The sequence below is a fragment of the Notolepis coatsorum genome (assembly GCF_963971535.1).
Source record: "Notolepis coatsorum genome assembly, chromosome: 19".
NCBI classification, from domain to species: Eukaryota; Metazoa; Chordata; class Actinopteri; order Aulopiformes; family Paralepididae; genus Notolepis; species Notolepis coatsorum.
In genome coordinates, this window is record NC_140183.1 from 39,098,748 (window position 1) to 39,124,481 (window position 25,734).

At 43.8% G+C, this 25,734-nt stretch overlaps 1 protein-coding gene across 1 annotated transcript in view; it reads right to left on the bottom strand.

Moving 5' to 3' along the window:
* Positions 1 to 25,734, bottom strand: part of LOC311245982 (lamin-A-like) — a 99,720-nt gene that overhangs the window by 35,508 nt on the left and 38,478 nt on the right. Inside the window, exons 3-6 of the mRNA XM_084336024.1 lie at positions 6,411 to 6,567; positions 2,793 to 2,918; positions 1,856 to 2,026; positions 1,172 to 1,297 (exon numbers count right to left, since the gene is read on the bottom strand). Coding sequence (XP_084192150.1) covers positions 1,172 to 1,297; positions 1,856 to 2,026; positions 2,793 to 2,918; positions 6,411 to 6,567 — 580 coding nt within the window. The remainder of the gene's footprint in view (positions 1 to 1,171; positions 1,298 to 1,855; positions 2,027 to 2,792; positions 2,919 to 6,410; positions 6,568 to 25,734) is intronic.

Sequence of the window (25,734 nt, forward strand, 5' to 3'; positions counted from 1 at the left end):
TGGGAGAAAATCGGAGGAAAATGGAGGGGGAAAAAATTCTAAGTTCAACAATCACACATACCCATCTTCTCAATCACCCACTATGTTTACTTAACTGACAGTACCACTCTTTCTTATAAATTATGATTTTTAAGGTGTTTTTTTTTAATGTCTGTTTGTCTTCAACCCTAGTAGGTGGTAAGGAATTGCATGCAGTCATGGCTCTATACATCACAGTCCTTTTCATTGCATTTGTTCTTGGCATCTTTACAGTACATCTTTCCATTGACACATGCCTGGTCTACCTGTCTCTGCAGCTGTGTGTGTGTGTACCCGTCTCTGCAGCTAGGTGTGTGTGTGTGTGTGTGTGTGTGTGTGTGTGTGTACCTGTCTCTGCAGCTGTGGGTGTGTACCTGTCTCTGCAGCTAGGTGTGTGTGTGTGTGTGTGTGTGTGTGTGTGTGTGTGTGTGTGTGTACCTGTCTCTGCAGCTGTGTGTGTGTACCTGTCTCTGCAGCTAGGTGTGTGTGTGTGTGTGTGTGTGTGTGTGTGTGTGTGTGTGTGTACCTGTCTCTGCAGCTAGGTGTGTGTGTGTACCTGTCTCTGCAGCTGGGTGTGTGTGTGTGTGTGTGTGTGTGTGTGTGTGTACCTGTCTCTGCAGCTGTGTGTGTGTGTGTGTGTGTGTGTGTGTGTGTGTGTGTGCGTGTGTCTACCTGTCTCTGCAGCTGTGTGTGTGTGTGTGTGTGTACCTGTCTCTGCAGCTGTGTGTGTGTGTGTGTGCAGGGGCGTAGCTGTAGATTTTGGGCCCCATGAAAGAATGTATTTCTAGGCCATTTATTTATTGATGAAAACGCATAATATGGTTTTTACCTATACATTCGGATCAGCAGTTCAGCACCTGCACTGTTGGTGGGTGAGGCTAGTAAAGGATGTCGCATTGCGTTCATCTTCAATGAATGGACCAATGCAATAGTCTACCAAAGCCCCCCCTCTCTCTCTATATATCTCTCACACACACACACACTTCAGAAACAAACATAGTATCAATGAGAGCATCAATAATACACCGAGTGATGTCTAGTTGTTAAAAAAAAAAAAAAAAAAGTACTGGGCCCTTGGAATCATCCTAAGCTTAAACCCCCCCCCAGCTACGCCCCTGTGTGTGTGTGTGTGAGTGTGAGTGTGTGCGTGTACCTGTCTCTGCAGCTGGGTGAGCTGAGAGGACATGCCCTCCAGGCGGATGCGGGTCTGCTGCAGCTCTTCATGGGCGGCGCCGACCAGGTGGCTGTTCCTGTCCGCAGACTGACGGGCGTTCTCCAGCTGACAGGGAGGAGGACATGGTGGGTCAGTGCATACTAATGCCTCTACTGGCCTGAACTACGCTTTCATTTAGCTATGGATTCCATGAATTCCATTATGGAATTGTATATCGTATACTATTGTTATTTTTTTACAATGACAGAATATGCATTCGGGCTACTTTGAAATTTGAGCTGTATCAAAAGTCAGTGTGACTAATTGGAATATATGGCTGATGCTGTTAGGGGCATGATGACTCAACCCACTACTCAGTTCTGATTATATAAGAAAAGATTCAATGAATTCTAATATCTTATATTTGCATCACAGATCAAATTGAATTGAACAGGTAGACAAATGCGATAGGACTGATTCTGTCAGCAATAACAGAATACATGCAATTAAAACCATACACCAAGCCATAACTCGACAGCAGTGTTTATAAATAAATTATGATTCATCAAGATTCATCTCTACAGTCCTATATGTTTTTTGACACCCTACAGCGGCTGCTGCAGCCATACCACCTTGTGTCTCCACTAGGGGGCACCATAGCAGCATGTCTGCGGTGCCACATACCTTGGAGTTGTAGGTCTTCTCCACCTCCTCCTTGTACATGCGGACCTGGCCCTCATGCTGGGTTCTCAGCTCCATCAGGGCATCCGCCAGCTTGCTCTCGTAGTCCACCTGCCGGCCACCGTCCACCTCCACCAGGCGGAGCTCGTGCCTGCGCCTGGACTCACGCAGCTCCTGCAGACCACACAGACCAACATGTCATGCGCTTCTAACCATTATCATATCACAAAGGCAAGGACGAATATAACAAGTAGATGTACAGTATATCTGTTAAAGGGGTAAAACTATGGAATAACAAAAGATGTGTAGTTCGATATATACATTTAAGACATTTTTCAAATATAAAACCTAATTATAATCCTAATTATATTTTATTATAACATAACTATTAAAATCATGACAAAAAAAAGTATTTGGACATTTAGCGGGGCCAGTTTCTAATTGCAGCCACCTGTAGGTGCTCTTTGAGAGCGGTTTTGAAAGTGGGTAGGGATTCACATTATTTTATGGCTGTGGGTAGGGCGTTCCACATTATTGTGGCATAATTGCGAAACGTGTTTAGTCCCTTGTTTGAGCCGAATCTGGGTTGAACATGATTTGTGGAACTCCCTCTGGTGTTCGTGGAATTCACTGACCTTTGGGAAGTATTTTGACATGTACATGGGTACCTTAGTGGTGTATCTTGTAGACCAGGCCCATTGCAAGTTGCTGTACTCTCATCTACTTTAAGCCATCCTAGGTTGTCAAAATGGGCAGGGGTAAGGTGGGTTTTAGGAGTAAGGTCAAGCAGTAGTCTTTGATACCATGAGGTGCAAGCATAGTCGTAGTACCCTTGAATGAGTGCTCCTGTTAGAGTCTTCAAGGTATTCTTGTTTACCAGAGAGGGGATCCTGTACATATCTTACTCATACAAACAGATAGATAGAAAGAGGAGTGGGACCTCGCTGGAGATGCTCTTCTGGAAGTCCAGCTCCTCCTTCACGGTTTGCAGGCGGTTCTCAGCATCCACTCTCCTCAACATCTCATCCTGCAGCTGCTTCTTAACATCAGCCAGACTGCCCTCCAACTGGGGGGGGGAGAGAGAGAGAGAGAGAGAGAGAGAGAGAGAGAGAGAGAGAGAGAGAGAGAGAGAGAGAGAGAGAGAGAGAGAGAGAGAGAGAGAGAGAGAGAGAGAGAGAGAGAGCGAAAGAGAGAGAGAGAGAGAGAGCGACACAAAGACAGTAATACATACATTTAATATAATAATATAATGCAGGACCTGTTGCAGAGGTTTATGTAACCTTTCGACCTCAAAACTACCACCCTCATGACCCACCTCGTGGTCTGCCCTGGTCGGCTTTGTGCAGCGCTTTTAACTGGCCAATATTAAATGAGACAGAAAGAGATGATTGACATTCCTCTGTAGTTCCCCACATATGCCAGTAGATGGCGCATGGCTACAGTTCTGTCTGGCAGTTACATGGCAGAATTCATTGTGAAAATAAACAGTAGAGGAAGTCTCCGACCTACACCATATCCCCTCCATTCACAATCAATTTAATTTTCATTAGTTCCTTTGCACTAATAAAGCACAGCAACTCAATCAGCATATTACACAATAGAATTGGGAATTCAATACTTCTCATATCACCGAAGAAGTATACAATTCAACAGGGGGGGGGGGGGGGGGGGGGTCAGAGCACAGCCATATTCACGCAGTGGCGGTGTGGCCATTTAGCTCTTATGTGATGCTCAGGTTGGGTTCCTTTCCACCCTGTTCCCACCTTACAATGCAGACCTTAAATGGGAACAGGGTGGAAATGAAGCCAACCTGAGCATGTCAAAAGAGCAAAATGGCCATCATGCAGGGGTGTAAAAAGTACCCAGAAATTATACTCAAGTGAAAGTATGGGTACAGTCTCAAAATCTGACTCAAGTAAAAGTCAAAGTATCTGGCTAAAAACACACTTGAGTAAAAGTCAAAAAGTCCTACTTTTAAATGTACTTAAGTACTAAAATTTTCTTTTTGAAAGGGATAGACCAGGGGTCTCAAACTCATTCCATCATGGGCCAAGTTCTCATTTTAACTATACATTGCACCAGGTGAGTTAGTTGAAGAGGTGAGCCAATTAGTGAAATCATCAGCTGGTGTTTAGGCAAGGCTGGAATGAAACCAAGCATACACTCGGCCCACAATGGAATGTGTTCTGCGATAGACAATGCTGAAATGAAAGAACAGAGGACACTTTTTTTGCATTACAATTGTTTAATGCACTTCTCCATTGAAGGTAAACTAACGTGGACGGCATTCACATCACAGCATGAATAATATCACAATATTAAAAACAGAATGGTGTATCCTGAATAATATCACAATATTATTATTAACCACAGCATACTGGATTATCCTGAATAATATCACAATATTAAAGGCAGAATACTGGAGTACCCTGAATAATATCACAATATTAAAGACAGAATACTGGAGTACTCTGAATAATCACAATATTAAAGACAGAATACTGGAGTACCCTGAATAATATCACAATATTAAAGACAGAATACTGGAGTACCATGAATAATATCACAATATTAAAGACAGTATACTGGAGTACCCTGAATAATATCACAATATTAACCACAGCATAATGCGAATCTGACTGTCTATTCTTCTGATAGCAGGTGTTTAATCAAAGATCCCCGCTTTCTAGTGTTGCACAAGGACCAATCAGCATGGGTATGGGCGGGTTCATTTTCCATTGATGGGGATTTGATTGGCTGGTTACCTGCGATCGCAGGATTAATAACATTAACGTTAGTTCGGCCAGATAAACAATTAAAATATACTAATTAAAATGGTTGGACCTGTGAGATTTGTACTTTGTAGGTCTGCATTTTAAATGTAAGGAGTAAAAAGTATGTTTTTTTTTCTCTGAAATGTAATGGAGTAAAAGTACAAAGTATACAAACCTAATAATACTCTAGTAAAGTACAAATCCCCCAAAACAGTACTTAAGTATTGTAACGAAGTACAATTACTTTACACCCCTGCCATCATGTGAATATGGTCAGTGGAGAAAGTAGGTGCTCAATGTGTTGCTCAGGGCCACTTCGTTCCAGGACAATCTCTCACAACCCCCAACACAAATAACCCTTAAACTGAAGAACCATAAGTCTGTTCTCCATTTATAGATGATCAATGTAATTTTTTTTAATTTATTTATTTAAATTGGAGTGCTGTTTATATGCATAGTTAACACATTGGTTGCCAATAACGAGATTTCTCGTTATTTAATCGTTATTTCTTTTATTAGCGATATCCATAAATGTTTCATCCGTCCAGCCCGACGTTATGATTGAGAATGGCTCCGAGCTCGAAAAGGGCAAATACCGCCCCCTATTGTCTCCCGGATGATTGGATTGAGTGAAAAAGTGCATCAGAGAAAAACTCAGTCCAGGGTTTCCCCATCTCTGGCAAGCAGTGTCTGTTACAAGATTCACTGGGGAGGCTCGGAGCAGCTTTCGATTATGTGTTTCGGACTATAACATTGGATCAATAAACGCAATCAATATTTGGAATGGCGATCAGAAATTGGATTCATCTTTTTGCAGAACATCTGATCTGAGGTAAGGACTCTATATGTTACCAGTTTTGGGTTAATCAGAGTTGTTTTTCACAGCGTGTGTATGTGTGTGTGTGTGTGTGTGTGTGTGTGGCGTTAGGCGCGGCACGAATAAATGATTTTTCAGCCCGCTTTTGTATCGTGCATAAGAACACAAATACTCTCGATAATCTAGCGTTTATTTGAAAACGATTCATAAATCAGCCGGAAAATGACAACGTGTTTTCGTGTATTCCAGTAAATGGCTATTATCACTAGAAATCTCCAAAACTATACTCGTATTCAAAACGGTATAAAACAGAAATGTACTGATGAAAAAACGATCCGTTTCGTACATGTTGACTGCAAGCAAGTCATTGATAAGCGACGGGTGTATTAGACACATAGCCATAATTTAAGTTTAATCGCTCGCAAATGTGCTCATCCTCCCATTGATTAACATGCTGGTATCCAAGCGATAAATCGTCATATCCGGCTAGCACACAATGTGTTAAAGACAGGATGAACCTTTTCAGTGGAATTGGGAACAGCTTGGGCCCAAGTTTATATCCCATCAGCTATTGATAATATTAGCAAACACTACAACAGGAAATTAACTTGGGCCATTTTGAATGTTTATGTGGTCAACTACGGGGCAGTGGTGGCCTAAAGGTCAGAGAAACTTGTGACCGGAAGGCCGCCGGTTCAATCCTCCAAAATCTGAGCAAGTGGCCCTGCACAGTGGCCAACAGTGTCAGACTTGTACTGGGCAGCTCCCAGCTGTGAATGCATGTAACTGAGAAAGTGAAGCAGGGCGTTGCTGAAAAAGAGCTAACCTACAATATTCTGGGTAAATAAAAAAAAAAATCTATAGATTGAGTCTTCCAACTGCAAATACTGTCCAAAATATTTCAAAACGGACATAAATCATTGCAAGGGTTCAAATGATTGATTATGAACTCCTCCCTGGGTCTTACCTTGGCCAGCTGGGCCTTCAGGTCTCGGACCTCGGCCTCTAGGGAGCGCTTCTCGCTCAGCGCCGTACTCAGGGAGGCGTCTTTAGAGTTGAGCAGGGCCTCCAGGTCCCTCAGCCTGGCCAGCGCTGCCTCCAGTTCAGACTCCTTCTTCCCATTCCTGAAGAGACACATTCATTTGATGATGTTTCTACATTATCATACGCTTCAAGTGTCTAACGCCTGGTAACTAAGCCGCAATCTTGCTTTTCACTTAAAGTGTAGTCTTTATAAGTAGGGATTCCCGATCAAATTTTTTTGCTCCCGATCCGATTCCGATCATGTGATTTTGAGTATCTACCGATACTGATCTTTCCCGATCCGATCTTTCACATTAGTAACCAATAAATAAAAAAATTAAAAGATATTGAAAAAAAATTTATTTAAATATTTTTTTTTCTATTTTTCTCAGATCCCAATTTCGCCTCGCCAATTCTTCCTTCAATTCTCCCCTCCCCTGTCTCGAACATTGCTAGACTATGCCTCCCACTGGTCAGCTGCAGGTTGACGTTATCCAGGTGAAAAGTTAACTTCATTCAAGCGAGGCATTGCAACCGGAGTAATCTAAAAACTCCTCCTCCAACCTGCTGCTTCATGAGAGCAATGGTGCCATCGTCTGTAAAAATCAGGTGACTGCAAGTTCTGCAACTAGTGGATGTCCCTCATCCTTGACATAAATCATTTGATGTATAATTAAATCAAAGGAAATACGTTTGTTTTGGCAAAATTCTTCTGCTCTGTGTGACAATAAATAAATGAATGATTATATGCAATTTAAAACCAAAACTAAGGCCTCAGTATGAGTTTAAGACATGAACACATGGTCATGTTTGTTGAATAAAAAAATAAAGTAAAAAAAAAAGAAATCCAGATCACGTGATCGGATCGGGACATCCCTATTTATAAGTAGAGTGCAGTGAAGTTGTAGACACTTTGTCATGCCAGCAGCTCAATGTGTACTCACTGTCACACTATATGAATGGGGTACAGCATGTGACACTTGATGAGCAGAAAAACGGACAACACATGTTATTACATTCACTTAGCCACATTTGTTTTGCAAATAAACTGCAACACAGAACACCATTGTGCAGCAAGCAAGACAACTGTACAACACAGTTGTCTGAACTGAACCCATCACACATCACCCCCAACTAAATATGTGCCCACGACGAGGCTCATTCCCGAGGGAAGCTGGGCTGAATTAAAAGCATTCATGTTTGTTGGGCATGTGCTTGTGCTGCAGCCTCCTCTCATCGTCTCCACAGGAATCAATTTGGTGTAAAAAAAGAAAAGAAAAAAAAAGATACTTGGATCTGGCTGGAAAAACTGGAAAAACAATACAGCCCATAGTAGGAGGGAGGGAGGGAGGGAGGGAGGGAGGGAGGGAGGGAGGGAGGGAGGGAAGGGAGGGAGGGAGGGAGGGAGGGAGGGAGAGGGCAAGACAGAAAAAGCATGAAAGTGAAAGAAAGAAAGAGAGTGAATGAAAGAAACAGAGTGAGAGAGAGAGAGAGAGAGAGAGAGAGCGAGGAGAGAGAGAGAGAGAGAGAGCAAGACAGAAGAAGCATGAAAGTGAACGAAAGAAAGTGAGTGAATGAAAGAAACAGAGTGAGAGAGAGAGAGAGAGAGAGAGAGAGAGAGAGAGAGAGAGAGAGCAAGACAGAAGAAGCATGAAAGTGAACGAAAGAAAGTGAGTGAGTGAAAGAAACGGAGCGAGCGAGAGAGAGTAGTAGTAGTAGCAGTAGTAAAAGGGGGTTCACAGAGAGCCAAACAGGAAACGGGCTCCCCGTTATTCCATTTGGCCCCTGTGGTCCGGTCTTCATTGTTACTAATGACGGCCATCTGCTAGAGGAGATGGCTTCCAGGCTGCTCAACCCAGACCTCGTGGTTCCCCCCAGCCACTGCCAGCCTGCTGTAGGACAACCAGCTAATGAATGAGAGCCTGCTGCACCCAGGCAGGCGCGCGCGCATTTACACAGACAACGCATTCAGACGGCGAAGCAGGCCTACAACTGCACACTTTATACAGGCCAGGGTCACTGTAAATGGAAATACAAAACACACAATTCATCCGCTCACATTTGAGCAGCCTCGGGGGAGTAGTTATCTACATGGAGGTCAGTTACTGGTTTAACTAGATCTTCTTCAGTTTCAGTTTATTTTTTTTTAAAAAGGACAGTACACATTAATAAACATTTCTGTAAATGTGTCAGTTTTAGCCAGCTGGCTAATTCGCAACTTTTGTCCTTTTGTCAAGATGTTATGAGACCGACAATATAATATAATAAGAAACATTAACAGTGCAACACAGTATTTACAACATAATCCAACATAATAAAATCAATAATAAAATACACAATAAAATGATTAAAAGTGATTACATGTTTGATTGGTTAATAATAACCAGGTCTCGAGTTTTTTTGTAAATGTGTGGTAGGTAGCACAGTGTCTTATTTCAGTTGGTAGGGTGTTCCAGAACTGAGTGGCTCTGACAAAACAGGACTGACTGAAGGAGCTGGACCTAAACGGCACAGTACAGTCCCAGCAGTACAGCTACAGTACAGCGGTAGGGCTTGAAACTACATTCAAGTCTCTTAGTAGTTTGTTCAGTAGCGTTAGTTAACTACATACGTGTTGTTTTCCTGACCACCAGAGAATAATGCTCCTGTGTCGTCTCCGTAAAACACACCCTGAAGCTGCTTTCACTTGATAAGAACTGTGGTCTTCGCTCACTGCCTAGGAGGGCGCTGCTGATCTCCCTGGAGGAAAACAATGGCTTCGGGAAAATACATTTTGCCGGTGGTCATGTTTTCCCTTGTGTCGGACCACAGAGATGTAATTTATAGACATGTGGTTGCTTTCACTCTTTTATTTATTTATTTATTTATTTTTTACTTTCTCTTTTTCCCCCTTTTTTCCGTTTTTCTCCCATCCCAATGTTAGTCGTTATGCCAATTCCCAATCCCCTACCTGGTCGTCGCGTGCTGTGCCCCCTACCGTCGGTCTGGGAGGGCGGAGACTATCACATGCTTCCTCCGACACATGTGTAGCCAATCCCCACTTCTTTTCACCTGGCAGCGCGGACTCTCACTGGGAGAGTGTAACGTGTGGAGGACACTACCTCCCCCAGGATCCGACCTCGTTGTGCAGGCGCCCCGACCGATCTGTAGGAGTCGCTGTTTACAACGACCAGGACCCACCCTCGCCGGGTTCTCCCACCCGCTAACACTGCCAATTGTGTTAGTATGGACGGTCGGCCAACCCGGAAGCACCACAGCTGGATTCGATCCCACTGTCTCTGTGGTGGTGGGCAGACGCTTAGACCGCTGCGCCACCCGGCCGCCCTGCTTTCACTATTTTTTTTTTTATCCACTTTTTCTCCCATTTTTCTATATTTTCTCCCATCCCAATTTCGTATCATCCAATTCAACCCTCCCCTGTCACGAACGCTGTTTCTTGCCTCCCACAAGCCGGCTGCAATGTGGACTAAGTCATACATAGCACAAGTCCCCTCCGGTACTTGAGGTAACAGCAGTCGCATCTTTTCACCTGCGCAGCTCGATCTCTCAGTGTCGAGGAGTAACGCGTGGGAGGCTCACGCTGCCCCCGACACTTCCTGATTCTACTGCGCAGGCGCACCAACCGACTTGTAGGAGTCGCTTGTTCACAACGCCCGATCCCCACCCTTCAGTTTCCCTCCCCGTAATACGGCCAATGTGTATTACTGCGGACGACCAGCTAAACTGAAAACAGTGTGGAGAGCTGGATTCGAACACGCGAATCCTAGCGTCTCCACACTGGTGGCGAGTGCCTTGCCCACTACACCACCTAGCCGCCCCCTGCTTTCACTCTTAAGCCCTTAGACGTAATCTTTCAGTCATTATGTTTATCACTGGTGATGATACTCACCAGTCACCATTGTGTCCTGTATAATAGGGTTGGATGGTCCTCCCTAGCAGATAGGTGAGAGCTGTATTAGCATCCGTTTCTATATAAAGCCATAATTGGAGATTGCCCAATTCATCTCAATTCTCTATTTGGAGTGGACATCTGGACCCTATGGTACACATACCCATGTGTTTTCACTTAAAGCACCTAGAGTTTGTACTGAACTTGGGAAGTCTGCGGCACTGTCGCCTCACAGCAAGAAGGTCCAGGGTTCGATTCCCGCTTGGGGACCAGGTTTCCGCGATGCCTGTTACCCAGGTGGGGTATCTCCCGGGCCTTTCTGTGTGGAGTTTGCATGTTCTCCCCGTGCTCGCAAGGGTCCCCCCCCCTCCCCCCGATAAGAGAAACCCAATAGAAAAACATGCAAAACAACAGATCGCTAACGCTGTCGTGTCCGTGACGAAGACGGGCAGGAGCACTTGGATGGTCCCCGGGCGTGGCTCACGCCACAGCCCTCGTCTGCTCCCGGCTGCCCTTGGGGGGGGGGAGCACGACGGGATGGGTTAAGCGCAGAGGAGTATCGCATCGGCGATCCTACAAAAACAATGCATGCGTGTGTTCCGGTGTGTGTTCTAACCGTGTGTGCTAACCGCTAACATTGAGGATAATTGCATGCCAATTAAACACCTCTGCGACAGGTCCTGCATTATATATTACTTTAGCTTCTGTGCTCCTGAAACATGAATATCATACAACAAACTCTAAAACTTAATACTTTGGTATCCTTTGGTCAGTTTAAATCCTTAATCACCAACCATTCCACCATAATCTCTGTTGTTTTAATAGATTGTACAATCTCTTATTATGAAAATGAGGGCTGTCCTCAATGCATTTGCGTTGAAATAAAGATTGAATTAATGAGTTTAGGCCATTAGACATGGGTAATTTAATGGTCGCTTAATCAAAACACACGCACGTTTGACACTGTCCCATTTGTTTGTTGCTCCATCTGTCTTTATGACATCCCACACTTGAATTAATTTTCCACAATATAGTTTGGATGTAGTTGAACTATTCAAAGAAGTTTTAGTTTGATAAACCGCATTTGTTTGAGAGTGGTTCAGAATAGATATGATTTAACTTCCTACTTGGTAAAGTAGCTGATTTTGATTAACTACAGTTTCAGGAGTAGTTTCCTCAACACATTCATTCACAATCACCTTCTGTGGCTGACGCGAGTACGTCGACGAGGAACACCACAGAGAAAGGTTAATACCAACCTTCCTGTGCCAAATGTTTTCCAGGATTAGATTTAATTTTTCCTGAATTGAAAATGAACACATTCCTGCTTTACACATGCACATTCAAGCGTACAAAAAAGTACACCGTGAACCTGTACTTCATAACTACACTATGATGTTTCTCTCCCACACTGTCACAGAGACAATGGACCCGGTCCTCCTACTCACATTTCAAACGAGGTCCCAACGGCCCCTGACTTTAACAGGCTGAGTGATTTATGACGATGGAGGTGGCATTCAACCCCATTAACCCTCACCGTCACCGTCCTCACGAACCCACCCACCCACACACGAGAACAGTACCTCCTAGAAGCAGACAAATGCCTATACATGTCCTCCTAGATGAAAGTGACAGTTGACACGTACACGTACAGTACATACAGTACAACTAACAGTATTCTGCACACTACAGAACTAACACAGTATTCCACACACTACAGTACTAACAGTATTCTACACACTACAGTACTAACAGTATTCTACACACTACAGTACTAACACAGTATTATACACACTACAGTACTAACAGTATTCTACACACTACAGTACTAACAGTATTATACACACTACAGTACTAACAGTATTATACACACTACAGTACTAACAGTATTATACACACTACAGTACTAACAGTATTATACACACTACAGTACTAACAGTATTCTACACACTACAGTACTAACAGTATTCTACACACTACAGTACTAACAGTATTCTACACACTACAGTACTAACACAGTATTCTACACACTACAGTACTAACAGTATTCTACACACTACAGTACTAACAGTATTATACACACTATAGTACTAACAGTATTCTACACACTACAGTACTAACAGTATTCTACACACTACAGTACTAACAGTATTATACACACTACAGTACTAACAGTATTATACACACTATAGTACTAACAGTATTCTACACACTACAGTACTAACACAGTATTATACACACTACAGTACTAACAGTATTATACACACTACAGTACTAACAGTATTATACACACTATAGTACTAACAGTATTCTACACACTATAGTACTAACAGTATTATACACACTACAGTACTAACAGTATTATACACACTACAGTACTAACAGTATTATACACACTACAGTACTAACAGTATTATACACACTATAGTACTAACAGTATTCTACACACTACAGTACTAACACAGTATTATACACACTACAGTACTAACAGTATTATACACACTATAGTACTAACAGTATTCTACACACTACAGTACTAACACAGTAGTATACACACTACAGTACTAACAGTAGTATACACACTACAGTACTAACACAGTATTATACACACTATAGTACTAACAGTATTATACACGCTACAGTACTAACAGTATTCTACACACTACAGTACTAACAGTATTATACACACTACAGTACTCCATTCTCCTTCGACACCCAGCTTCAAATCCAGCTGCATCACATAAACATAAATCAATTTGCCCTTATTCCTCAAGACCCTTAACTCCAACGACCAACGAGACCTGGGGGTCAAAGAGAGCCTAGAGTCAGACCAGACGTAGCCTGGCTAGCCACCTGCAGCTTGTGGCGCTAAGCCGGACAACAGGCTTCACTCACAGACCCGACTCAGAAGGAAGCCAACAGGAAGCCAGGGGAGAATTGCTGGGATTGTCACTGTGGGCAGGAGTGGAGAGGTTTCCCAGGAAATTCTTTCCACTGGAGATCTGTGTTGCAATACCGTAGGTTGACGAGTGAGTCACTGTTTCTGAGATACAATTAGATCATGAAACGCTTGCACACACTTAGTTATTTACTACTATGTACACATAGTACATACTTTCGCACCCACACACACATACACGGCACGCATGTATTTTGGCCTCTGATGATGTGCATGGTGTAGCTTAGAAACCATGGGGATTGATTGTTATGTTCAATTGTTGTTTTTGGGGATGGGTCGTCGGACATGACTAAAAAAAAACGTCATTCATTAATTTATACACACACCACCTGGGAAGCATTCCTGGAATCACTTGACATGTGAGCACAAGGTACCAAGGAACCACATTCCTACATGTCGGACATCACTTTTAAGACAGTCCATAAATACAAAAATGTGCACGGCTGATGGGTGAGAAAATGAGTGACTGGGGTAGAAATGAAAGACGGCCGGTACAGTCAGTGACGTTTTAATGATCCCGGTTGAACAATAATGGCTTTAACCACCTCTCTGGCTGAGCCAGTTTCCCCCAGGCTTGCAGAACTTTCTGGCCTTAATGAAACCTCACTTTTACAGGAGGTACTAGAGGTAGGGAGGTGGTTCTCACTGTGGAATATTTTATATGCATTATAATAGTGGTCATTAAAATTATGGACTTGAGAGAATTCAAATTAACCAAGAAATGATCTGTGTGTGTGTGTGTGTGTATTTTCACGCATGCGTGTGAGGTTTTTATTCAAGCTGGGTTATGAGGTGTGAATACATTTATTTAATATACTTATGCATTTGTGTGTGTGTGTGTGTGTGTGTGTGTGTGTGTGTGTGTGTGTGTGTATATAGTGTTGTACAGTATGTGTACATTTCCACGTGTACAAAACATCACAGTTGGAAGCTATACAGGCTATTGTCTAGACATTTATATTGTTTCAGTGAGACATTTAAAAACAGTCAAATTTTTTGCACAGCAAGATAAATGCTTCTGGGACAGTTTGTGTATACGTATATGTCAGGTGGATAGGATGTGTATTACAGCTAATGGATCCAGTGGACCAGCTCCAGATTTCAACCAATGGCTGCAAATGGTTACTTGGTTGCGTATAGAGACATGTGCTACATGAATATTTGGTATTCTGTTCATATAGAAAAGGATGGTGGCATTGACTGTGGACGGTTGAGGGGATATATACAATCAGAACGGGCTCGTAATGCAAAATGATAGTAATGTGAAATGCTTAAAAGAAGCATGATTTTCAACCTTCATCGTATCGTTGTGAGGAGGACATGTGACTCACCATCGGTGTCTCGAGAGCCGCATCGGCACCCTGAGAAATTCCTCCGGTGATGTCACAGAGAGGAGAGCAGACCTCTAGAGAACGGCAGACACTATTTCCTCAACCGTTTCTTCAACCTTCCTCGAGTTGAGCCTCTACTGCAGTTGACACTAGTTGAGGAAATAGTGTCTGCAGTTCACTAGAGGTCTCCTGAGGAATTTCTCGGGGTGCCGATGTGGCTGAGCTCTCGAGACAGAGCGTGTTGTTGAGCGTGTTGTTGGTGAGCATGTTGGTGAGCGTGTTGGTGAGCGTGTTGGTTAGCATGTTGTTGGTGAGCATGTTGTTGGTGAGCATGTTGTTGGTGAGCATGTTGGTTAGCATGTTGTTGGTGAGCATGTTGTTGGTGAGCGTGTTGGTGAGCGTGTTGGTTAGCATGTTGTTGGTGAGCATGTTGTTGGTGAGCATGTTGTTGGTGAGCATGTTGTTGGTGAGCATGTTGGTGAGCATGTCATGATAGGATTAAGGTTGTTCTTGACCATTCCACCACCTCTGGACATGATATGTTTGTGGAGTGAACAGCTCTAACCGTTTGCTCCAGGCCTCTACAGGATCCTGCTTGTGGACATTCAGGGCTCCACCTGTGTGTGTGTTTACACAAAACAGACAAGTGAATTTTTTGTTTTGAGCAGAAAAGTGTTGACAGCTGTGTGTATAGAACTATGGACATATTAACAGTGTTTTAACTGGAAAGTGTGTGTGTGAATGCTTGTGTGTATTTGGGTTAGACCAGTGGCTTTGAAAGCAAAATTGCACCAACCTCAGTCAACGGAAAGGTATGCCTCATCATACCTTCTTGTTTTTGTCTTACCTGGAATGCTTGTTATGCGTTTGTCAGCTTTTCTTAGTGACTTTTTTCCTCTCCCTAGTTGGATAGCTAACCGAACTTTGATATAGACCTGTGGAAGTGAGGTTCCACCTGCGATTTCCCCCCCATATTTCTCAAATGTAAAAACGCAGATCTCATTTAATTATGCTCAACTCTGCTCCCATCAAATGTCAGACCAATTGAATAAGTGGAACCATATAAACCTGCTACCTTGAGAAACTCCTATAGTAAAAGACAATTGTGTGCAACACATTGTATTTAAATCTGAATACATGGTGTAGCTGGGTAGTGTAGCGGTCCAAGCACTCGCCTACCACCGCAGAGACCCAGGTTCAATTCCTGGTAGCGGCGGTACCTCCAGCTTGGTCAGTCGTCCCTACGAACAGAATCGTCAGTGTTCGCGGGTGTGAAGCCGGTGGGATATGAGCAGCAGGGAGAGGATCTGGGGGAAATAGTGAACGCGTTGCACTCTCCCAGTGAAACTCCTTGCGGTCAGGTGAAAAGAAGCCACTGTGTATCGGAAGTCTACACCCTCAATAAACTACTAAATACATTTCCTTCCGGTGTGATTGTTTTGTTCCACTGGTACAGTGGTAGTCTCCGATAGCCAGACCTCTCCCTGCACTGTTCTGTGCCAGCATTCCACTGGACTAGTGGAGCAACCGTAGAACTATATAAGGGAACGTCAACTCCCCCCCCCCCCCTCCATCCCATCTCCCCACGCCCACCCTGCAGTTCACCCGGGGCCCCCTAGGGCATCCAATATTTAATAAAAGGCCAATATGACGATATGATATATATCGGCAAACCAACATGTCCGTCTAACCCTACAGCATACACGTGTTCAACTCAAGCTAACAGTTTATGTAATTCAGTATGAATTGTGTATGTGTGTGCACTCGCATTAGTGTGTGCGTTTGTGTACTGTCCAATGCATACATGTGTCGAACAGAGCCTACCAGTTTACATAATCCAGTATGAATTGGGTATTACAGTGCCTCAACATAAACATCCCTCCACTTGTGTTTACATTCTGTTCCTACAGAGCTTGGAACCAAAAGAACTCCAACTAAGAAACAGATGTGTGCGTGTGTGGTATTCTATTGTTCGTAGGAACTATTAACATTTACAAGATACTGTAGGAAAACTAAGAGAATCAAAACGACTATTGTATGGAGTAATGGAGTCACCTGTGGAGATAACGTGAAGGATTTATTTTCACTAAGCTCCACATTCTATTTTGATACATTTAACTATTAACGAAGACAGACAATAACTTCAATGCTATTCAACAGCAAATGTAACTACTAACGAAGACAGACAATAACTTCAATGCAATTCAGCAGCAAGTTTTACTTCTCACGCCACAGTCACATTTTCAGGGAGGGAATCTCTTTTTTCTTCAAATGTAAACAGATTGTGGTGATGGCAGAGTGTGTAAACAAACATCAGCCAGTTTTTTTTTATCTTGATCAGTGAACTCTGCTACATGCTAAACAAGGCTGTGTGATGCTTTCATTCCGTTTCTCTCATCCACCGATGTCAGGCTGGTCAGCCTGCAATATCAAAAGCTTTTATACGGTGAAAAGGAGCAAAACTAATCATTCCGGTCTTTTGGGCTGCTGTATCAAAAAGCTTTAGAAAGAAAAAAAGGGGGGAAGAAGAAAAATGGTTGTGAGCTAGTGCAGAAAGAGAGATGGGGGTGAGTGAGTGAGCGAGTGAGTGAAGGAGGTGAAACATAAAGACATTGAGAGACAAAAAGAAAGGAGAGAAGGAAGGAATGTGTCCGCTCTGCACCCAGTCTTCAGAATGACTCAGTCACAGCTATCTCTGTCCACCGCAGCAAGGAGAAATGAAGCCTGCCTCGCAGGGAGAGCGCGCGCAAGAGGGGGGGGGGGGGGGGGAAGCCCACAATCCTCCCTGTTTTTGCTGTGGTGTTGCTATGACAACAGAGGCCTAGCCACCGCACATTGTGGACAGCATGGAAAAAGGAGTTTCTCTGCAGATGCTTATTTTCACTACATCAAGAGTCTGTGGAAAAGATCCTGACGGAAAAGAAAATCAGAGCTATAATTTCTACAACATGGTACATGCATCACTTGGGGAGCAGGCTTCATAAAGACCTTGGCAACGCTGCTGCCTAAATACCTGATAATTATTCACTACTGGAAACAAACCCAAAGTCTGACATTGAAACCAGTGTTTCTTGTAACAAACTAGGTTGAAAAAGGAGCATTTCACAAGATGTTCAACCACATGATCTCTTGTTTGTCATAGTGTACCTGCACTTTGACACTCGTCATCACTGTTTGTAACGCATAGCGATGCACCACAGTATACCACTTATACCTAGTCCTAAACTTTCAGTATCGATACCAATATAGAGTATCAATCCATCCAATCCATCATTTTACTGGACCATCAGTTTGGGGTCATTGGACAAATCGTATTAAGATATATAATACATGTCTCCATTAGACTGACAAACAGTTTCTACCCACAGGCCATCAGGCTCTTGAATGCCAGCACCTCCACCTAGCCCCCCCCCCCCACACACACCTTCTCGGCAGACACTGACCAGGTTACTGCTGTGAACACAGTCACCCTTCCCCCCCGAACTATGAATCACTACACTTTTTAACTGCTGCTGTGATCCACTGTCACCTCCATTCATATGTAAATACTGATCGGAACGTGCAATGTAACTCACTGTGCCTTGTATTATATATTTATCTATTTGTACCTTATTTTCTAGCACTCGCTTGTATTTTTGTATTTAAATATGTTTAAGTTAAGTATTGTGTGATTTTGTGTGAAGGGCGGACTAGCAAAGTAAGATTTTCATTGTATGGCAAACTGTCTGTTTAACTGACTGTGCATATGACAATAAACAATCTTGAAGCTTGATAGGCGGCTGGGTGGCGCAGCGGACTAAGCGCTCGTCACCAACGCGAGAGACACTGGTATCAAATCCGGCTGTCAGCGTTGCCTCCGGCTTGGCCGGCCATCATACTGGCTCAATTGGCAGAGTCAGCGGGAGGGAAGCCGTGGGTGGTAATCTGGTTGTTGTAAACAGCGACTCCTACAGGTCGGTCAGGGCGCCTGCACAGCGAGGAAGGGAGATGGTGAGGGTAGTGTGAGCCTCCCACACGTTACACCTCACCAATGAGAGTCCGCGCTGGCAGGTGAAAAGAAGTGGCTGGCTGACTCTGCATGTATCGGAGGGGACATGTGATAGTATCTATCAACCCTCCCTAGACCGAACAGTGGGGGGCACATGCGAGCAACGACCAGGAAGGGGAGGGGGGAATTGGCATGATGACTAAATTGGGACGAGAGCAAAACACACAAAAACAGGAGAAAAAGTGGATACAAAAAAAATATCTTGAATTAGAGAGATCTAGCTTTGAAGTGTCAAAAATGGAGCAAATCAAGTTTGATTTCTGACATGTTACACATGGTTCTTCATATCAGATTTTATCAGGGTAAATACTACATGTGGCCACAGTAGAAAGTTCAGTTTACAATCAGAGACTTCATGTTCACACACAAGAGTCTGACCAGCAAAGTGACAAAGAGGTCTGGTCAGCACGTACATTACCGTAATTCCTCTAATAGTAACCGGTATTCAATTAAAAACCGGGTCTCTATTAATGACCGGGTGCGCTGTTGAGCTAAGCAATTATAAGCCGGCCTCCTAATACAAGCCGGGTTTCATGTATATTAGAGGAATTACGGTATTTCCCTCAACGGATTTACCATAGGCAATATATTTTGTTATTGTTGTTATATGCTGGCCTGGCTGTGCAATAAATACCATATAATGGTATGGTGTTAATGTTTACCAAGAGAGTAAGCCTACCTCAGAATTGTATAAAACGAAGTTATTATTATTATACCAGTATTGTGATTGCACTATTTTACTTTATTTAACTTTTTTTGACCACCTGTAATTGCACTGTTTACTACCGTATTTCATACAGTACTTGGTTTCAATAAATGAACCCAGTACATTTGACTGGGTTCAAACTGACACAAAATGTTGATTTATTCATTATGATCTGTTTGAAAATTTGAAATATAGGCCTCTCTCTTATACATGCCTCCTCCTAATACAAGCCTGGTATCCGCTACAGTTGAAACAAATACAAGCCGGGGTTACTATTAGAGGAATTACGGTATACACACTTGCAAGACGTAACATTATACATCAGTTATGATGATGAATAGTAAATAAAAATGGTTCCCAGTTAGGGGAAGTAATAACACCACCTTGCTTTGGCTGGCTAGGAAGAGAGAATATAACCTTGAAGTCGCTTCAAGAGACACACACACACACACACTGTAGTAGTTGTCTTGAGTGTATTAAACCAGTCAAGTTGTACAATGATAGAATATATATAGTGTATGATATCTCAACACAGATCTATAATGACATGATAATATTTCTACGACAGATACCAGTACCATATTTTAGCCTGGTATTGGGCCAATATCAGATACCAGTATCGGTACATCCCTAGTGTCTCAGAGGTGGGCTGAATTCACCACCCAAAAGTCTGCACTTAATGCCAACGCTGTAGGCTTTGGTGCTCAGGTTTCATAGTAAGAACGGTCTGTGGAGAATGGTGCCGTGTCTATAAACCCCTGCAGTGCGGTCTTTTCAGTAAGGAAGTTCAGTAGGTAAACTAGGGCTGGGCGATAAAACGATAGCGATAACTATCGCGATAAATTATTTCCTCGAAATAAACATGAAACGTGGTCGCAAAGTTTCGATATATCGATTTTCCAAGCTTGGATATGAGCACGCACTAACAACCAATCGGTGAAGGAGATGGCAGAGAGCGAAGGAGACCAGGAAGGAGACCCAGAGGTAGCACTCACTCAACAACAAGGCTTGCTAGGCTAATTAGCTTGCACAGCAATGTTTTATATATTTACGTGCCGAGTATGTGTGCGGCGTGAATTCTGAGGCCACGTTCATAGTAGTGTGTGGTATACAGTGGACATCGTTTCAATATATTGTGGCGGAAGAGAGTATTTTAGTGTCAAATTGAGCACATTGTCATGGAATACACCGCTTAGGAACAACAGGCTGGCTAGGATAACTAGCTTGCACGGCGATGTTTTATATATTTACGTGCAGAGTATGTGTGCGGCGTGAATTCTGAGGCCACGTTCATAGTAGTGTGTGGTATACAGTGGACGTCGTTTCAATATATTGTGGCGGAAGAGAGTATTTTAGTGTCATATTGAGCACATTGTCATGGAATACACCGCTTAGGAACAACAGGCTGGCTAGGATAACTAGCTTGCACGGCGATGTTTTATATATTTACGTGCAGAGTATGTGTGCGGCGTGAATTCTGAGGCCACGTTCATAGTAGTGTGTGGTATACAGTGGACGTCGTTTCAATATATTGTGGCGGAAGAGAGTATTTTAGTGTCATATTTATTACATTGTCATGAGATATTCCGCTTGTCGGCTAACTGCTAACGTGCGCGGACTGATGACGACATCAACTCGACTCGAGACATTCGCAGCAGCATAAGAAGTTAATTAAACTTGACATACATTATATCGACGATAATTATCGATATCGAATTATATGAAAATAATTTTATAATTTTATCGCAATAACGTTTTTGGTCATATCGCCCAGCCCTAAGGTAAACACCTGTAGTACGGTCTTTTCAGTGAGGAAGTTCAGTAGGTAAACCCCTGTAGTACAGTCTTTTCAGTGAGGAAGTTCAGTATTCTAAAAGGAACACACCAACTTTTTGGGAAATTAGAGTCAGACAAGAAGATGGATACCATTCTCATCGCTGCACGTGAAGTACAAAAAGAGACCTGCAGTAACAAAATACACTTCCCAACAACTCAATGTAAAATGAGACGTTGTACATTTCTAAGCAGATAAATAGTCTGAACATATAAATGTATATAAATAAGACTTTGGAGTTACTTTTCTCGGTAGGCTAATGGTCAGTATCTACTTCCAGTCATTGAGTAAGCTAGCTTGTGCACTGTGGGTCTCTCTCTGTACTGCACACACAGAGATGAGAACTATCTTCTTGTCGGACTCTGGGGAAGATGGCAAAAAAGCTAATTTCCCAAAAAGTTGGCATGGTCCTTTAACATGTTGATGGTTGCGTAGAAGAAAACATTCATTGCTGTTATTCTCCTTCAACCTGTGAAAGGCTGAACGGTGTATGCTACTATGTTACTCCAACGTTGTTATTGCTGGTCTCATTTGAAACAGTACACAGGAATAAACTCTCACTGTGAAAATAATTATTTTGGCACAACTGTTGGTCTAGTTTAAGTGTGTAATCATTTACACAGTGTAAATTCACAGGGCTTTGTGGCGACCGAGATGGCATTTTTTTATTAGTAAGAAATCGAAGTTAGCTGCTACAGTGGTTAGCCTTAGCAGCTAGTAGCTACTGGTTGCTATGCTAGGATACCCACAAGTGGCTGTGGTGCAAGTTATGAATAGAAATTAAGTGTGGCTTTTGTAAGAATGTCATGGTCTCCATGACCTGCCTATGGAGGCATATCATAACGAAACCCCACGTCACTATTATATTATATTACAAGCATATTATATTATCTAGTCCTCCTCCTTTTTATTAATGTTCTCCGTTATAACCAGAGCCGTCTGGTGCAGGTCTGCGTGTCAGAGATGGTGAGAGAGGGGGAGAGAGACGGTGAGAGAGAGAGGGGGAGAGAGACGGTGAGAGAGAGAGGGGGAGAGAGACGGTGAGAGAGAGAGGGGGGGGGGGGGGGGGGGCGGTGAGAGAGAGGGGGCGAGAGACTGTGAGAGAGGGGGAGAGAGACGGTGAGAGAGAGAGGGGGGGGGGGGGGGGCGGTGAGAGAGGGGGAGAGAGACAGTGAGAGAGAGAGGGGGGGGGACAGTGAGAGAGAGAGGGGGGGGACGGTGAGAGAGGGGAGAGAGACGGTGAGAGAGGGGGAGAGAGACGGTGAGAGAAAGAGGGGGGGGGGGACAGTGAGAGAGAGGGGGGGGGACGGTGAGAGAGGGGGAGAGAGACGGTGAGAGAGAGAGGGGGGGGGGCGGTGAGAGAGAGAGAGGGGGGGGGGGGGGGGCGGCGGTGAGAGAGGGGGAGAGAGACGGTGAGAGAGAGGGGGGGGGGACAGTGAGAGAGAGAGGGGGGGGGCGGTGAGAGAGGGGGGAGAGAGAGACGGTGAGAGAGGGGATAGAGACGGTGAGAGGTGGAGAGAGAGAGAGATGGTAGGAGAGAGGGGGGAGAGAGAGACGGTGAGAGAGTGGATAGAGACGGTGAGAGGTGGAGAGAGAGAGAGATGGTAGGAGAGAGGGGGAGAGAGAGACGGTGAGAGGCAGTGAGAGAGACTGTGAGAGAGGGGGAGAGAGACAGTAAGAGAGAGGGTGAGAGAGACGGTGAGAGAGGGGGAGAGAGGGAGGGGGAGAGAGTAGGGGTGCACCGATATGAAAATTGGCCACCGATACCGATTGTTCAACTAACACAATCGGCCGATACCGATACCGATACTTGTGGCAAAAAATAAGTATTTGTCATTTATTTTAATTTTTTTTTTAATATCTTTTTTTTTTTTTTTTTATGAAACTACTGTATATTTGTATGTGTATGTTTGTATTTGTAGGCCTCTTTACTTACTTAAAAAAAGGAAACATCAAGAAATATGTTTATGGTATCACTATCCCTCTCCCAGTATCGTCTGGCGGCCTGCAGAGGGATACTATTTTCTCAACCAGAGCTTTCAACCAATGCAATGGAACCATTCTGGAGGCCTGCAGCGGGATACTATTCTCTCAACCAGAGCTTTCAACCAATGCAATGGAACCATTTTGATTGACAAGTCGATTCGGCCAATTACGCCACACCGCTAGCACCCACCTCCTGCTGTTCTTACCACCAATCGGCAAGCGTTTATTCATTTTCTACTTCGGGGCATGCCGCCATTGATCTGCTTGCGAGAATGCGAGTCAAACTCAGAACCACAACAAGCTAATACGTTAGCTGCCCGGCAGTGCCCGCCGACCAGCGCGCTCCACAGGATGGCCAAACGAGACACAATGATTTTACTGCAGATTCAGATTCAGATTCCTTTATTGAGCCATTTGTGTAAAACACATTGGTAATTGTTGCAGCAATACAGTGTATGCATTCTTTCTTTTTTCACAGTAAACAAACACCAACACAGACAAGAAACGAAAACAGTGCAGTGGGGGATTAATCAATAAATAAAATACATATATATATATATAAAGTGAAGTGTGCAGAGATCCAGTACGGACTAGTGCAGTGCAGTCAATGTCATTGAGCCAGTGTCACTTGGGGGCAGAGGGGGGGGGGGGGGGCCTGAGGCATTGATCAGCCTGGCGGCTGAGGGTAAGAAGCTCAGTCTGTGTCGAGCTTTCACAGCCTTTGGAATCCTCAGCCTTCTCCCAGAGGGGAGCAGGGTGAAGAGGCTGTGACCGGGGTGGGATGGGTCGGTAACAAATGTTATAATAAAACAAAGCCTTTCTATACATTTGTCTGGTTGAAAACTTTATTAACAGATTGCAGAATGGGTAGTTGGGTACGGAATGGAACCGAGCTATGAACGGCTTGCTTGCTATCTTCGGGTAAATACTATGCTGATGTAATTGAACGTGTAACTAACTATATAACGTTAATGCCACAAAACTAATGTTTGTGTCATTTTAACAGCAGATACTTTCTTAAATGCCATCCTCCCGACAGAGCGGTGTTGATGGGGAGCTCTGATGGGTTCGCTTGGTTGTGTTATTAGCATTGAACAGCTAACCGAAAGCTAGCGTTAACTAATGTTAAAGGTTTAGCCATAACGTTACGTTGGCTAAAGTTGGGGCTATTCATAATCCAGCAATAATGGCTGCAGACCTGCAAGCAAAGTACAGCAAGTTGGCAAAGGAGTATTCCAACGTAAATCACATTTTCACCAGTAACGTTAGTCTTCTGCCTCCCGGTAGCTCATGCTAGCTCATGTTAGCGTCGTCACTGAGCGACCACCTCGCGTACACAATTAATGACATGTTGCGGACAGCCATATCGGTGACAATGTTTAGCTTTTAGTGCCAAATGATAAGAGTCTGAAGCAGAGTCTCAAAAGAGAATGTTGAATATTTAGTAGTAACTTTGATGCAGTAGCTTGTGTGTGTGTGTGGGGGTAGTTGGGTACGGAATGAGCAACGGAATGGAACTGAGCTATGAACGGACTCGGAGTAATGCCTTGCTGCTATGGGTAATAATAATATGCTGATGTTATTGTCCGTGTAACACTAACTATATAACGTTAATGCCACAAAACGAATGCCTTGTTAATCATAAGTAGTAACTTTGATGCAGTAGCTTGTGTGTGTGTGGGGGGGACGGCGGGCGTTGTGCAGGTAGGTCGCGAGTGAACTTTTTATTTTTTTGCCTTTTGACGCTACACAAATTGATGGTTATTTATCGGCGACTGCTATCGGCACATTTGAGCTTATCGGCCGATAGGCCGATAGCAGTCAACAAGGCACTTATCGGCCGATACCGATACCCGACCGATATATCGGTGCACCCCTAGGAGAGAGGGTGAGAGAGAGGGGGAGAGAGAGAGGGGGAGAGATGGTGAGAGAGGGGGAGAGAGAGGGGGAGAGATGGTGAGAGAGAGGGGGAGAGAGAGGGTGAGAGAGAGGGGGAGAGAGAGGGGGAGAGAGAGACGGTGAGAGAAGGGGAGAGAGCTGGAGAGAGAGACGGTGAGAGAGCTCGAGTGTTTATGGACAGATATATCAAGTTGTGTGAACAGCAAACAAACAAAACAAAACTAAATTATAAAATGAAATAAAATAAAATGTTGCTTTCCAGTCTCTAAAAACACAAAATCCCACTTTCAGGCAGAAGGCAAACCTGCCCAAATATTATTTTTACTTGACCCGGGCAATCGTTATTGTCAATGGCTGGCTGCTACTAAAAAGCATGGGGTAGTAGGGTTAGCAGCTTTTGTCTGATTGCGTAGGTACTAGGTATTGAGGGAGTTCAGACACAACCGGTGTTTACCCCTGCCTTCCCTTACTTACTACACCTCCTGGCCCGACACGTAGGGAGAACGTAGCTCCCCTCCCACTCTCTCCCTCTTGAAGCATGCTAAATGTCTCTCCCATTTTCCCTCTTTGTAAAAACAAACCATTTATCCATCAGCGAGAGTCAACACTATTCTAC